Raw genomic sequence first — 15,665 nt, 5'->3', positions numbered from 1 at the left:
TGAACTGTCACCGGCTGGTTTTGCAGCTGGTCAGGCAGAAAAGAGCCACACGAGCCCCTTCAACACTTTTTCTTTGATTCCCTAAGCTTTAGTCCTGCTCTGACCTGCCCCGGGCTGGTCGTCAGCCCTCAAGGGAGCTGGGCCTTTCTCCAGCCACTTGGACCAGTTTTTCTGGGATGCGTGGGGAGCCAGCATCATCCCATAAAGCCCAAACGACTGGTGGTGAAAACATAATTGTCCCCTTGCTCCCTTTCTGGCTCTGCCTGGTTTTGTCACTGGCTGTTAGTGGCTTCTGCGGGCTCAAGGAGGCAGAGGACTTGACCCACACAGCCGTGGGATCCTGGGGAATGGTTTAAAACACTTGATGGGTGGCAGCTGGGGAAAACAAGGAGGGAAACGAGGTGCTGCTTTGCGGGAACAAGGGCACTGACAGTGCAGAGCAAAGCACCCATTTAGGGCCACCCTGGTCACACCTGCATTAGGGACTGAGCTGTGACTGGGCTAAAACCAGGGTGCCAACCTTGGGGGCTTTACTTGGGGGTCCCAGGGGCTGGGAAAGTTATTTGCTTTGGGTAAGGACCGAGTTTCCTCTCTCGCAGCCTTTGTTTGATGCTTGTGCTGGCACCAAATGAAGGGAAACCCAAGTTGCACCAGCTACACCCTCAAAGCAGCAGATGGGCTTGTCCCGCGCCCGCACACCGGGCCGAGGAGCTGAGGCTGCATCGAGGGGCCGAGAGGGGCCGGGGAAAGGGCTGTACAGCCACCGGACGAGAAATCGGCACAGCCGCCATCAGTCGGGTTCCTAGGTGAGCGCCAACCGCCCTGACGGACCTCAGGGAAAGCACGCAAAGCGCACAGACATTGTATTTTAAATAGCAAGTGATTTACGGAGGGTGGGAGACCTCAGACCCTTAGACCCAAACCGTAAAGCCCAGCCTCAGCGCTGCACGGCTCTCCTCTAGCGCCGGCCGGGCGCGCAGCCCGCGTTACCGGGGGGGCCACAGGGCAGGCGAGCGGGGGAACCCCTCACCGTGCTGCGAGCGGGCAGGGGCCGGGGGAGGCCGCGGTGGCGGGCAGGGCGCGGCCAGGCTGCAGACAGCGGGTCTGGGGGCTGCGGGGCCGCCGGTCGGGCGCTCCTGCGCCGAGGCCCCCTCACGGCTGCCACCGAGCGCCTCAGCCCGCCGCGCCGCGCGCCCCGCCACACGGTGGCCACGGCCCCGCCCGCAGCCCGGGCTGCACCATCGCGGGCGGTCGCGGGGGGGGACTGGCAGCCCCGCGCCTCCCGGAGCCGGGCGGCGGCGGCGGGACCGGAGGACCCAGCCGGGCGGAGGAGGGGTGGGGCGGGGCGGGGCGAGGGGGTGGTGGCGCGAGGGGTCACGGAGCTGGGCGGGGCCGGGGGCGCGGCGAGTCGTGTCCCCCCGCGCGGCGTCGCGGTGGGCGCGCCCGGGTCCGCCCGCCCGGTCGGGGCGGGCCCTGTGGCGGGCTCGCAGCGATGGCGGCGGCCGAGGTGGCGCGGCAGGTGGGAGCGGGCGCCGGGCGTCGCCGCCGTCGGCCTCGTGTGGGCCGGGTGTGGCCGGGACGGCGGGAGGGAGCGCCTGACATGGCTGGGGCGGCGGGCCGGGGCGGGTAGGGCCGGGGCGGGCCAGGTCAGGGTGCGCCGGGCGGGGCGCGGTCTGCGGGGGCACTGGTCTGGGGCCTCCTGCGGGCTCCGGGGCTCGGCCCGGGGCGGCGGCGGCCTCCCGCAGGGGGTCGGGGTTTGAGGGCCGCGCTGAGGGGATCTGGGGTTACCTGAGGGAGGGGGGAGGTGTGGGGTCTCCCCCGCTGGCTGTGGGGCAGCAGCCCGGCCCGGCGACCTTGGGTTGCCCGCACCGGGGTGGGCCCGGGGGTCCTGCCTTGCCTGTTCCGCTGTCCCGGGGGCCCGCCGCGGACGCAGAGGGACCTGCAGCGCAGCCCGGGGCTGGCCGGACTGCCGTGCCGGGGGGGGTCCTCCCCGGGCCAGGGTGCGGTAGTGGGCAGAGTGCTCCTTGGCATCCCCGTCTCTCCAGGGATGCTGTTCTCTTCCCAAAGAAACTGTCATCCCGTGCTTGTCAGTGCGTGATGCAGGGAAGGTTGTCAGTCCGGCCCCGTGTGCGGCGGAGGAGCCGTGGGAGCCCGTACTGAACATCCGCACCGCATCCCTGCTGCACTTTGTCCCCGAGGGTCCCCCCGCGGTGTCGTCCCCGGCTGCCCATGGGCACACCTGCCACCGCCGATGCTCGCCTGCCTTCCTACCACAGCGCAGAGCTCTCCGTGTGCGTGCGGAGAATTATCCAGAAGAGGAGCAGAGGGAGTTGAGCCACCTCTGCGCTTGTTAGAGAAATGCTAAGGAGGCATCTGTAATGCATTTGCATGCGGAAGCATTTTGCCTGTGATTTGATGGGCTTCCAACTTTCGTGTCCATGCATTCGTACAGAAATAATACTCGAGAGGAGTGCTTGCCGTTTCTTCAAAGCAGTAGATTTTAGCATGGACCCAATCTTGTTGAACGGGTAGATGTAGCCATTCCTTGGCAGTTCATGGTGTTATTTCCTCCTGGACATACTCGTTGCCTTGTATGTGACTGCCAAGGTATGTAAAGTGACTCATTTGCTCCCCTGTTTTTTAAAGAAATTGAGCGTTAGGCTTTCCTAAGATAATGTACAGGAGTTTCAGACATCTGCTAGTGGCCTGGAATTAATTATGATACAGCACAGCCTCTCTTCGGAGGCAAAAGGGAAAGCTAGCTGTGAGACGGACATGAAATTAGTGTGCTGCAAATTGAAAGTGTCTTTATCCAGACAGATGACTTGTCAGCCCAGGTCTTGGGCATCCGCTCGTGGCCGTGGTTCGTGGAGCAGTCAGCCGTAACATCCTGGTGATGCAGAGGGCTGCTCCATGTGTGCCAACGGGGTTAAACACGTGCAAGAGCTGGGGCTGGGTACGTGCGGGAGTTGGGGTAACCGTCCTGCCTCTGTCCCAGCGAACCTTCGATCTAAACACACGTTTATTGTGGAGATGGTCAGTGAAACCCCCTCCTCCCTGGGCAGGCAGGGTGGCCCCCATCGCTGCCAAGCTGCGCCCCTCTCCTGTCCTCTGCCAGCGTGGAGAGTGCAGGTTTTGAAGGCTGAGACCCGCAGGGGATATGTCTACCCTGTTCCCCGTGGGTGGCGGGCGGGTGCAGAGGACTGGCTTGCTGGGCACTGCCTGACTCTCAGTCTCTGTAGTACAGGTCAGAAAAATCATTAAGACTGCTGATATAGATACGTATTTTTTTAATTGCTGGAGGAGACTTCTCCTAGGAATGTATCCAAACAGCTGGGCGTTTCTGCAGCCCTTTGGCAGGGGCATAAAGAAATGTAATCTTAAGGGCTGTCAGAATTCGAGATTTCGGAAGCACTTGACCGTTTGTGAATGTTGAATGGCTGAGTGATGCAATATGCCTGAAGAGGTTGTCAATGGTCATGAGCTTTGGTGGACATTTCTTGCGTTCTGTGGTGGCTGATTCAGAGCTATTTCTCACCCTCTTTTCTGTTGTTTTTCTTTTATATGCATCCTGACGATTTGTTATCAGCCAAGCAAGGAAAAGAAATACAAAGTCTTTAGCTACACTTTACATTCCTGCTTTGCATTTATTTCGTGGAGATGTTTATACTGTCTGCTCGATAATTCTCTCATTGCATAAGAGAATTACACGTTTGTACAAGTGAGAAGTAATTGGTACAAGTGTTGCTCTAATTTGCTGCTTAATCGGAGCCAAATGCAGTCTGGGGAAGTGGATGCCATAACGCCGAGGTCATGAGAAGGGATCTGATGTTGTTCTGGCTTAAAGATGACATGAAAAACTGGTGTGGAAACCTGAATTCAGGTTCTGCCTTGCTTTGCAATTTGATATTTGACTTCTCGTGCAAGAGTTGTTTCAGGTATAGGAATTAACTCCCTGGGTCTCGGCTTTACAGGGTGGCAGAGGGGCAGGGGATTGGCTGCTGTGAGCATCGGCAGCAGTGGTGGAGCTCTGTGAGCATTGCTTGATTTATTTTTGTTGTGGGATGGTGCTGCTGTGTTTGTTCCGTCCGTTTGGAAATCCTCTGAAGGGAGTCTCCAAGGCCTCAGCGTTTGAAGTGATTCTCATCTGGGGAGAGGTGGGAAATTGTGTCAGAAGTACTAAACGTCAGCTGTCAGTGTCCTAAACAGAAACACTCTTTTCAATTAGAGGCAGAAAAAGTACTGTACTGCAGTCTTCAGGAGTGTTTTCTTGTTGTGCGGGCCTTGTTTGGACACTGGGTCCCTGGGGTTCGGAGCTGTAGCATTCTTTATTTTCTTTGTTCTACCTGAATGTTGCCAAGTGGATGCTTTTCTTTTGCCATGGTGTCCTTTTTTATTGTTCTTTTAGTCCAGGCCACCAGAAATTGGCCTGAATATGGAGCATTGATATTTGCAATGTGCAGCACCATTGCATGTCTTGGGGAGGATGCTCCGCTTTATCTCCACAAAGCAGTAACAGCCTGTTGGGGCTCCGAGGACATCGGGAGCTGACAGCGCTGTACCTACTTGTCATGTAAAGCAGATCAAGGCAGAGATGCACATTCAGCAAGATATTCCTCTAATCGTTTTTTCGTCCAGAGGACCCTGGAGTGATTCAAACACCTGGAGTCTATATCTTGCCCATTTTATGTAAACTAATATTTAATGTGCAATGCTTTCATGCTTGGGGTCATTTATAATAACATCTTTGTATCTTCCATATATTTCTGACAGTTCTCTGTAAGAATTAGAGTAGGCAGCGGTGGTTTCTGTGGCATGGAGAATCCCTAACAAAAGGTGTGTGAATCCTCCAAAGACAGGGAAAAAATAAAATAACCTCTCCAAGTGGCTACTCTTTACCTTCACTCTGCAACAGACCCAGCTGGCAATGCAGCAAGAGAGTGGGTTGCTCTTTTTGTTCTTTTAATCTTGTTTGTGGTAAACACGCTTTGCTTCCTCCCAAGCAACTACACTCCATTCTGTCCTGGGGTGTGGGGGGGTCACTCTGCCTATATGGGAAAAAAAGAAAAGGCATCTGGTATTGTATCTTGGTGTGGTGTCAGTGTTCACACTGGCTTCCCAGAGATCCCATCTTTGACTTTGTTCCAAGAAGATGCTAACTTTAAATAGAGAGTACGGACAGACTCTCAGCCATCCAGCACTCACTGATGCTCATGGAAAAAGCCTTCACACAGACAATAGTTAAACCTTGCTTACCTTGTTGGTACCTCTTTACACGTTTTAAATTTCTCCTGAAAGATTGTTTTTGAAGATAAATAATGAAAGATAGTTCTTGAACACTTTATCAGCAAAAAGCTTATAAGCTTAACATACTCTCCTTCAGTTTTGAAGAAGGTAATCCAAGTCTACATTTAACGTACAGGGAGGATGACTAATTGCTGCATTCATATGTTGTTTATGATGATGCTGTTTATATATAGCAGCGTTCTGGATACAGAAGCACCACTTGGTGTGTGAAGACTGACGACTTGCGCTATTTCTTGGTGGATCAGATAGAAAATGTTTATTTTCTCTCCGCAGGTTTGGTAATTGCTGACAACTTTCTGATGTGTGTCAAAACCAGTCTGACCTTAAAACATTATTTCATCTGATCTCTCGAGGCCTTGGCCAAGCAGGCTTTGGATTTTTAGCCAGAGTAGCACAGTATACCTTGTGGCTGTGTACTTAACATGAAGGCTCAGCTGCTGTGACTGGAAATCAGATTTTGTAGTACTTGTTTCCTGGCCTGTAGCAGATGTGAAGTGTGGTTTAACTGCATTATATAAAACCACAGGTGACTAGAAAAAGAGGCTACAGGAAATGACTTGTAGGCTGAGTTCTGTGCAACAGTAAATGCCTCCTCTCAGCCGAGAGTGGCTTAACTTCTACTGTTTATTTTCTTCCATCTGGATCACACTTATATTTAGGGATGAGGAGAAGATTTGTTCTTAATGAGAGCCTACACTACCGCCCATGCTTCCTGGGGAGAGTAGTGTTCAGTCTTCCAACGGTGCAGTTTTAAGGCTGAATATTAAAAATACAGTTGGTATTTCTCCTTCCCCAGGAGGAGTCTGCCTGTGGTTCTCTTGCGTGCCTTTGCAGACTTTGTCTACCCATCTGTTCTTCACTGGGGCTATGGTGCTCTTGCTGCAGATCAAACACAGCCGTGAGATACCCCAGTGCTGGGTTTTTGTCTTGGTGAATGCAGTTTAGGAGAGTTCAGGTGTGTTGTCACAAAATCTGTGTGCTTGACGGTCTCCCTTTCTTCTGCTTTAGCTGTTTGTGTATTATTGGGCCTCGGAGCTGCATCCTCAGAAGGCGAAAACAGAATCTGCTGGGGAACTCAAGCGCCTTCTTGATGAACATGTCGTTTGGAGGCAAGGTGCTCAGAAATTAATAAAGCACCATATTTGGTGAACATCTTGGCAGGAAGAGTCAGACTAATACACAAAATATGGCTAAGGGGAAACATATTTACACATCACAGGGTGGTAAATATGGTTAATGGCTGAAGTGTATTTGGAGCCTTGTATTTGGAAAAAAAAAAAACACACCAGCAAAACGGTGACAAGGCGAGTAATTGTACTCTGACAGGCTACTGTAGTAAATGCAGTCCCTGGGGATGTTCTCCTAGGGTAAAATACCAGTGCCATTAACATAAGAGGGAAAACCAGTATGCCTGTCCCTATAAACAGGCTTTCAAGATATGTGAAAACATGATTCTGAAAGAATAAGTTAAAAATTACACCCTATAAACTATTGCCTTTTGGCTGTAGTATTTCTTGCAAACTGAAAGGCCAGAGGGGTATTTTCTGTATTTGACACTAAAATACGTTGTTAAGAAAAGCCTTTGGTCCAGAGAGGGAAATACCTTCTGGGGGGGCTGCAGGAGGGGAACTTCCCAGTACACACAAATACGCAGGGTTAGCACTGACTCTCAATTTTGCAGGATGCCATTTCTGAGGTTGAGCCTCTGCGTGTAGTTTTTTTACTGTCTGCTGTGTAGGTTTGGAACCCAGAGTGCCTTGGCGTACATAGGCCTTTGTGCAGTGGCTAGGTGAAAATTTCTGACCCCGCTCCAGAAGCAAGTGGCCGTGCTGGGTGTGGAGCACAGCGTGAGCCTGAGCTGGGGCTCGGCCCTTCTGCTTCCCAGGGCAGAAAGGGGACGCCTGGCCGTGGAGGCTGGGTTAGTGGTGTTGGGCATAGGAGAGAGCAGGGCTTCTCGTAAAAGTCGTTCGGGTGGCTGGGCAGGAGCGGCCCATGCCCCCCAGCAGGCAGGTTTGGGTACCTCCACTCCCAAACCCCTGTGCCAGCTCCCTTCTGACAGGGCTACATGGTTATGAGCAGCTCACTTCTGGACACTTTTTCTCAGCTTTTTTTTCCTGTTCAGTTCCTGGCTTTGAAAGATACACTCCAAAGCTCGGATAGCAACACTCAGAGCTGGAGAAGACCTGCTACCTCGCATGGTCTGGCCACCTGCCCATGCGAGCATCTTCCCTGCAGCTTCCTTCAATGATCCCTTATTTTCTGGTGCTAATGGCCATTTTATAGATTTGGACAGACTCCTGTTTACAGTCTGAGATTTTCATCTTTGCAACAAAATGGACGATACTGCTGTGTTTGATAGCTTAAGGACTGTATTCTGTGCTGTTTCTGTGCTACGGCACTTGAGCTTTGCAGAGGCAGTGTGTTTGGGATGTTCAATTACTAGATGTAGGTAAGGTTTTCCTAACTGTTTCTGACTAGTTTCTGGCATTGCAGCTGTGAATGTGAATTACACATGAGTTACAATTCACATTAAGTGAATTGTAATAGGCTTATGGGAGGAGGCATCATTAATACATTCCTTTGCACAGGCTATTCTTTTTGTTTTCAGTATAAGGTGAGACTTGAGTGTCTAAGTAATTTCTCAGTAAACAAATGTTTTGCCGCCTCTTTATTTCAGCAGCTGTGTTTGGGTATGTGTTATGCTCAGTTTAATATTTTTCTGACAGGGCTACTTTCTAATGTGTGGCAAATGAAACATTCTATTTGTGCTGTCTGGATTTGTTTTGGAGAAGAGGAAAGCACGCTGACATGATTTATAGTATACGATTTACACTATATGTGCAAATCTCTGCTTGGACTGTGCAGTTGATCCTACTTGGGAGGTCTTAAGGGTTTATACAGATAAGTGTATTTTGCTTGAAAATGACACAACTATTTCATTGTATTTCAGGGTGAAGGCTGTCGTACTGTCCCGCTTTCCGGACACGTAGGATTTGACAGTTTGCCTGACCAGCTGGTTAATAAGTCAGTTAATCATGGGTTTTGTTTCAACATCCTGTGTGTGGGTGAGTATTTCCATTTTGGGAAGTTCTTTTGCTGAAAAGGGCTTCTCTGCAGCTGGATGTAGCTTGTAGGTGACAGAGTTAACAAAATAGCTTTGATTTAAATTTCCCCCACTGTTCTGTCTATTTTCAGTTACAAGATTTACTGGTGCCCTGGGAAATCCCTGCTGAGGTTATGCAGTATGGCTTTCTACCAAGCAGTGAACCATAGAAATAAAATGCCTAAAATCCCAGGCTTTTATTACGATCTTTATTTTCCTAGTATGTTTCAATTTCATGTTTTGAAAAGAAAATAGGTACTCATGCCAGAGAACTTTGTTCTGAGGTCTTGTTTGGTTAGGTATTGAATTATTATTATAATTATCTTAACAAAATACTAGTCATGCTCCTCTTAAATCACTAAAAGCTATTTTTTTTCTCCTCCCTTCTGTGCATGCTTGAATTAAAATAGTGTCTGGCCAAGCCTTAGCTGGTCAGACGATTATCCAAGCTGCCATGTGGTATGGATCTCAGCTGGGGCCTGGCGCTGTAGTAGGACTTGGTGTCTGTCCCTGCAGAGTCTGCCCGTCTCACAGGTCTTCTCCAGGGTTAGGATCCTAAGTGGTCCCTCCTCAGAGGCACTCCCGGGTAGCAAAAGTAATATCTTGTATGACTTTGGTATGGTAGTTTGGTAAGGTGGGTAAGGAAATTCATAATAGAGAATTAATAATTGTCTGATAGGATGGTTAGTTTGGTTTACTGATACTGGTGCCCTGCCTCTGGGAGCAGGAGGTTATTGTGTGGCCACGGCTGCTCGGAGTAAGCCCTGTCTGCAGATGCTCCCAGTAGTGCTTGGTGTGACAGAGGGGAGAGCTGCAGCTGTGGATACCTCCTGGGGACTCATCTTAGCTAGTGGTCAGCTCTGCACCCGTACAAAGGTTATCTGTCCCCCTTCCTTGAGAGATCCACTCATGGTGTGGACCTGGTGTTTGCCCAGGACAGGGTTAAGTCTGAGAGGAGAGGAGTGGAGTGAGGAGAGGGAAGCAGAGCCCTGTTAAATGGAGCTGAGAAGAAAACTTTCCCTGACAATGGCATTCCTGTGAGATGATAAACTTTGCTGACAAGTGGAGGTCACTGTCAGGCTGAGTCACTAGGTGATTTCCACAGTACGTAAATGTGATATGACCTAGTGAAACTCTTGTCCCAAAGACTGAAGTGTTACAGTATTTCCTTTTGCATTTATCGAGCTGCTCTGTTTTTTTCTACAAGTTATAGGTGCAGCAGTGGATGCCTCCTGTGGTTATATGTTCACTTTGATGTGTGGAGAGGAGTTGAATGCCTCTGCTTTCCTCTTTGCAGGACAGAAATGGAATGCATTAATCGCTTGTTGATCTGAATAACAAGGACTTGCCGAGAACAATGTGCATTAGTTATTAATGTCAGTTTTCTATGAATAGTAATAACACAGGCATGGTCAATCTTGAAATAAGGAAACTTTATAGAAAAATTTAATACGCTTCATTAGAAAAGGATCGGCAAATCTTGACGAGGTCAGGCTTTAAAATGTATTTTAAGAGTTGTCTGGTGCCTCTGTTAACTTGTGATAACAAAGTTAAGCTCTTGAACATCCTGGGGAAAGAAAACAAAGTCCCAGAGTCCATCTGTCATTTATTCTGTTGGGTCTCACTTGTACAGCAGGAGTTTGGGGTGAAAAATTGAAAGAACAGGGAGCAAATGAGGATTGGAGCCAACAAGACAAATAGGTGAACTGATCCCATAGGCCACTAAGCATGATAGAAGGGCACTTCATTGCCCCCCATTTTTCTGCTGTGTGTGGCATCCGTTGGAGGAAAAATCCAATGACTATTTTGCTCTGCGCCATACTGGATCTGAGCCACCAATTCCTCCAGCTCCTGGTGGAGGAGCCAAGGAAAGCTTCAGAAATGACTCGCAGCAGCATGTCCAGAGTGGAGCAATTTTTAGCTCTTCTCATGCTGAAAGCTGTCTCCCCTTTGAGACTAGAGCCAAAGATACAGTAAATGAGCAAACCTAGGGGTTAGGGGGGTTAGAAGTTAGGGGTTGCAGATGGTTTCTCTGGTATTTTATTCCTCAGCACAACCATTTTCTTCCTAAAGCTTCTGTGATAAAATGTTAGTTGCCTCTTAGTTCAGTGCAAAGTATTTAATGGCTGAGACCTCTGTGCTGACTGTATTTCTCAGTGAGATGGGGGAAAGAAAGAGGAAGAATAGGTTGACATTTTTAAATGCAAACTTTCTCAGTTTTGGCCAGGATAGATGATAGTTCCGTTAGAGTAGTATTGCATTATAAGCAGGAGTTTCCCCCTTCCTGTCTCCCAGGATTTGCAGGGGATTCTAAGCAGCCTATTCAGTGCAATGAGAAATGGCTATTTTGTGGCAGAAATGCCTTCTCTTTTCCCAGGGGCTGTACCACAACTGCTTAAGGTCTCTCACTCCAAATGAGTGAGTCCCTTGGCACACAGGACCTCTCACCGGCTGGGGAAGGGAGGCATGTGCACAGGTTTTCTCGTGCAGAGCTGCCGTCTGCTCTCCAGCAGGCAGCTTTCTGTGGGGTGATAAGCTGTACGGCCTGGAAGCTGCCCAGTGGTTTCTTTTGTGGTCACTGGTACAACCAGCTGAGGCAAGAACAGGGTTTCTCCAACCGAAAAGCTATCGGGTCTCCTCAGCCCTCTCGTGTGCCCTCACTGCTGGTCCCCTGGGGCAGACAGTGGCGGCTGGGAGCCAGGTAGTCCTCTGAGGTGCTTCAGCATCTTTTGTAAGCCCATGTTGCTTCTCTTCCACCCGCAGCCCAGCCTTTGCCTTGTGATGCGTGAATCGTGCGGCATCTCTACGCCTGTCAGATGAAAAGAACTGTTTTTTCCTCGCTCTGGGAGAGATGGCCTTATCAGGCTGAGCTGCCTCAGGGCTTGTCTCAACAAACCTGCTACATTGGATTATCTCCCATTTCTTCACATGAAAGGGCTGTGCATGCATATATGTTTTCTTTAAGATTGAATTATTTGATATCTGGAGCCATGGTTGTTAATCGCATGAAGGACAGGTGTTGCTCTCTCGTGAAAGCTGTTCCATGCCTTTGAACAAGGAGGTACTCCAAGGGCTCCTCTGTCCTCCCACAGAGTCGATTGAGGATGATACGACTGGGGCCTCTTAAATCCTGAGTGATGTGGAGCAGGGGTCCAGAGAGCAGTTGTTTGTTGTTTCACTTAACATGTGCTAGGGAAGAGCAAATTAAATCACCAGGCACAAAAAAAGGAGGTACAGCTTTTGTGGTGTATAATTCAGCTTATTGCTGCGGGGTTTTTAGGATGCCAAAATTTCTGTGGAAGGAAGAAGCCATGAAGGTGCATTCAGCACAAAGGTACCCGTTTTGATTTGGGAAGCTGGGATCTTCCCAAAGGAAGAGCGTTTTCTGTGAGCACAGCTTCTTCTGTTCTTCCACCTTAGCTGCTGGCCAGTGTCAGAGACAGCTCTGGTAGCATCTCACCTCCACCTCTCACCTCACCTCATTTCCATCTCACCCAGAATAGCTGGTGTTGCTTGGCTGCACAGCACGATGTGTCGCTTTGCAGTGTCGATGGCAGGATCACTCTTTGCAGCACTGGTGCCTGGTGTCTTTTGGCACTGGCTCTGCCTGGTCACCAGCTGGAGAGCCGCAGAGAGTGTGAGCGCCATCCTGCCCAGGCAACACAGGGAGGGCAGTCTGGTCCCAGAGCAGAGGATCTCTGTAGAGTAGCTGAAGGGAGGAGAGTGGCACTCGTCCCAGCTGTGTTTTTGCAAGTGGTGCCACTGCTTTGTCAATGAGGGATTTGATGAACCGTTTCCATCGAGCACTGAAGACGGCATGTGCAGTTGGAGCAGGGAGCATGTCTCAGGAGACCAAGAGGAGGTACAGGGAGCCTGGCACAGCATCTCTAGCCTGGCAGGCTGTCGGGTGTTAAGCGTGGATGGTGCCTTCCGGGCACTGGTGTAGGGTTGCTACATGTCCAGAGCCTGACTGGTGTGGTGTCTCTTGCAATTTTTTTTTTCCCCCCCACATCTCTGAAAATTGTCAGACTTAACAGCAAAAATCCATCCCATGATGAAAGGCACAAAGCTACAGCTTTTTAGTAGCTGTCAGAGCTTCCTGGTGCAGAACTCTGACAGTAAAGGTCATCCTCCCTGCCCTGTGCTCCCCTCAGCGCTTTGTCAGCCCTGCTTTGGGAGAGCAGACCACTGGCTGAGTTGCATAATCCTGAAGTACCGTTTTGGAGATCAAATCACATGTGTGCCTATAAGCCTGACATCAGGAAATAATCTCCCTGCCAAGAACGCCTCTCACTCGGTTTGCATACACCGCTGCTTTTTCCACGGTAATTCTGTCTCCCTTAATCCCCATTCATTGTTTCTGCTTTTTGGAGAAGATTCCAGCACTGTCGGCTGGAACGAGCGCAGACTACTTGTCCTTTTCATCAGACCATCTGTTCCATCTGGACTCCTGTCCTTACAAGAAGCAGTTGGCACCACTTACATCTTCCAACCAGCAGAAAGTTGCCTCTGTGTCAAGCAGAAACTCCCAGGAGATTCAGAAATCCTCCCTTCTGCCATTTTGCCCTTCAGAGTAGCACCGCTCCCTAGCTCTGGTCATATTTAACACAGCGAAACACTTCATTAACATCTTCAATCTTTTACCATCTCATGTCACTCCATAAGTGTTAACGTTGTGTTTCTTTTAGCTGGGACAGTCATTCCTCTCTCCTCCATCCTCCTCTTCCCTGGCAGGCTTTAATGCCGTGCCGTGTCGGTGGGGTTACACAGTGTGGGGATGGGTGTATCTGCTGGTTGAATGTCTTTTCTGGTGTGCAGACCTCACATTTGAGACGCTGTGTTAGTGGCTGGGTGTTTTGTGTTTTAAACACAAGGTTGTAGGTGTGTGAATGGGCAACTCCCACCTATGGAAAAATGCCTTACCAGTTCGGATCTTCCCCTTTCAAAAGGAAAACCTCAGTGTGTCAGTTTGAAGTTGCCTTTGCTGGCCCTGTGTAGCTGGCATGAGATGGAGTATAAAAGCATGTTCTGCCTTAAAAATTTGCCTGCATCTCTTATGCACTTCTGCTGGCCCCTCAGACAGTTAAAGTCACTCCTGCTGGAAACAAGACATCAGATTGATTTAAAGTAGGCAATGATTAGCAGGTTCAGGATGTGTTTAAACAATAGTCTTGGCCTCACGTGAACACCTTTCGCCCTAAAGAAGGAGGGAGGCAGAAACGAGAGGTGGCTTACAGGGTGTTTTGTCTGCCTGGAAGCCTGCATGATTTACACGTGACCTTGTTTATCCACTGCAGAGAGCAGCTCTGTGCCCTGGTCGACACTGCTGCTCCCTTGTCACCCTGTCCTGCAGCCCTGGAGGCTCGGGGCGTGGGTTGCTGGATCCGACCCTGCCTCAGGGCTTGCCAGGCTGTGGGACAGAGAGTGTGGGACAGCGGCACAGGAGGGGGTTTGCAGGCTGGTGTGTGGGCAATGCTCCTGCACCCCAGGGCTGATGAGCTCCCCTGTCCTGAGATGCCCCATCAGGGATCCTGACATTCACAGGCAAGCAGCCAACTCCCTGCTGTGTCCCACCCATCTCTTGGCAGGGGCTCTGGAAATGCTGTAGCCTTCTCAGGCTGTTCAGATTTTTGTCTTTTTTTACGCTGCTGTTTTCCTGGAATCCCTGAGAAAGACCTGGTGGGTTGTGCAGGCTATCTGCTGTTAACTCTCAAAATCTCCATCCAAACCATGGCGATGCTCTGGTCTGCTGTACTTGGTGCACCTGCTCCTCATTTGGGGCAAATGGTACCCCAAAAGCCCAGACTATGAGATTCCAAGTCAATGAAGGCCTTGCTGTGATCACCCATGAGTTTTCTGGGTGGTCCAGCTCATTCTTCCAGTGACAGAGATAAGCTTGTGCTTTGCTGGGTCCCCCTCCCTTCAGCGTGCTAGTGCACTCCGGTCGGTGGTGGTGTAGATATGGCTGATGCATTGATGTAGCATAAGGGATCGCAGCGTCGCCAGCTCCTGGTGCTGACTGCCTCTTCTCCCCTTTGGATTGCAAAGGAGATCGGTGCAAAGAGCGACTGGACTTGTGGCTGGTCTGGCCGTAGCTGGCATCAATTGGTGAAGGAGCACAAGCTCTTAGCTGGCTCCTGCGCAGCTCTGCAGCTCAAGGTGTACCTTGACTTTCAAATGTTAATGAATCTTGCTACTTCTGGAAAGATACTTGATATATGATCCTGGCAATCAGAGATCGCTCAGTTCCCAGAGCAGTGAATGTTTGCCCTGCCCTGCCTGATATGTACTTCAGCCTTGAGTGAGAGAAATCCCTTCTGGGTCCAAGAGAGAGGAATTTGCCTGCTTGCAGGGGTGAGGCTGGGAGATTTGGATGGGGGAGGATGGGGAGGAGTTTCCCCTAGTTGAATTGGGCATTTCATGCAAGTTTGGGTCTGTTGCAGGACTCTTTTCTTCTGAGCAAAGTAGGAAAATGATGAAGGTGTCTTCGTTGGGATCTGAGGGCTCAGGGAGGGCGGGGAAGGCTGCTTCAGCCAGACACAGTCTCACTGTGGTCCTGCAGTGGGCTGGAGGAGCAGCCTTCACAGTGGGTGGGGTTCATCAGTCTCCTGAAGTTTCAGCAAAAGCCAGCTGGGCAGCTCAGAAATTGCTGTTTCCCCAAAACACAACAGCCCTCACAGGGCAGCAAACCAGACCCCTTATGGGTTTAGCACAAAGTCAGATCCTTTGAGCTCAGAAAGCTGGCTTCATTGTCAGAGCACGGTAGGGGAAGCTGCCCTGTGGAATGAGTGCACGGAGGGATTTGTTTTGTTCTTCCTGGGATGTATCTAAAACAAGTTTAAGACTGGTCTCTGGGATTTGCCTCTTACTTCCAGACAAGGAAATAGTTCCCCGTTGATAGGTGGAATCCAAATAGCAGTTCAGTGCTGCAGAACTTTTGGAAGCAGATTTTGGAAGCAGATTTGTGTAGCCCCTAAGGTATGGAAACCACATATTACAGAAGATGTCCCCTCCCAGTCTAGAAGGCTGATCCCCCAACTCAATCTGTTGTGGGTACAAGAAACCAACTGCACAACTTGCTGTAGGACTGGAACCAGCTCTCAGTGTTTCTGCATGGAAGGAGGCTATTTCAGTGGCTGCTTATTAGAGATAGATCTGGAGCATCTTTTTTTGGAAATGGCAATGAGACCCGTTCCCCATCCCACTTTTTAATGAAAACAGCATCTTCTGTAGTGCATTTGTGGGTTTATGCAGG

At 50.2% G+C, this 15,665-nt stretch overlaps 1 protein-coding gene across 7 annotated transcripts in view; it reads left to right on the top strand.

The window, feature by feature from the left end:
• Positions 1 to 1,489: 1,489 nt before the first annotated feature.
• The window catches only part of SEPTIN6 (septin 6), a 31,991-nt gene continuing 17,815 nt past the window's right edge, over positions 1,490 to 15,665 (top strand). For 6 of the 7 annotated variants that reach the window (XM_059824639.1, XM_059824637.1, XM_059824636.1 and 3 more), the window contains exons 1-2: positions 1,490 to 1,519; positions 8,258 to 8,372. In XM_059824639.1, coding sequence (XP_059680622.1) covers positions 1,493 to 1,519; positions 8,258 to 8,372 — 142 coding nt within the window. In that variant the 5' untranslated portion in view covers positions 1,490 to 1,492. Of the gene's footprint in view, positions 1,530 to 8,257; positions 8,373 to 15,665 lie in introns of all 7 variants that reach the window. The other variant, XM_059824640.1, reaches the window with a different exon arrangement.

Source organism: Gavia stellata, chromosome 14, assembly GCF_030936135.1.
Source record: "Gavia stellata isolate bGavSte3 chromosome 14, bGavSte3.hap2, whole genome shotgun sequence".
NCBI lineage: Eukaryota > Metazoa > Chordata > Aves > Gaviiformes > Gaviidae > Gavia > Gavia stellata.
This window is presented reverse-complemented; position numbering and strand designations above follow the sequence as displayed.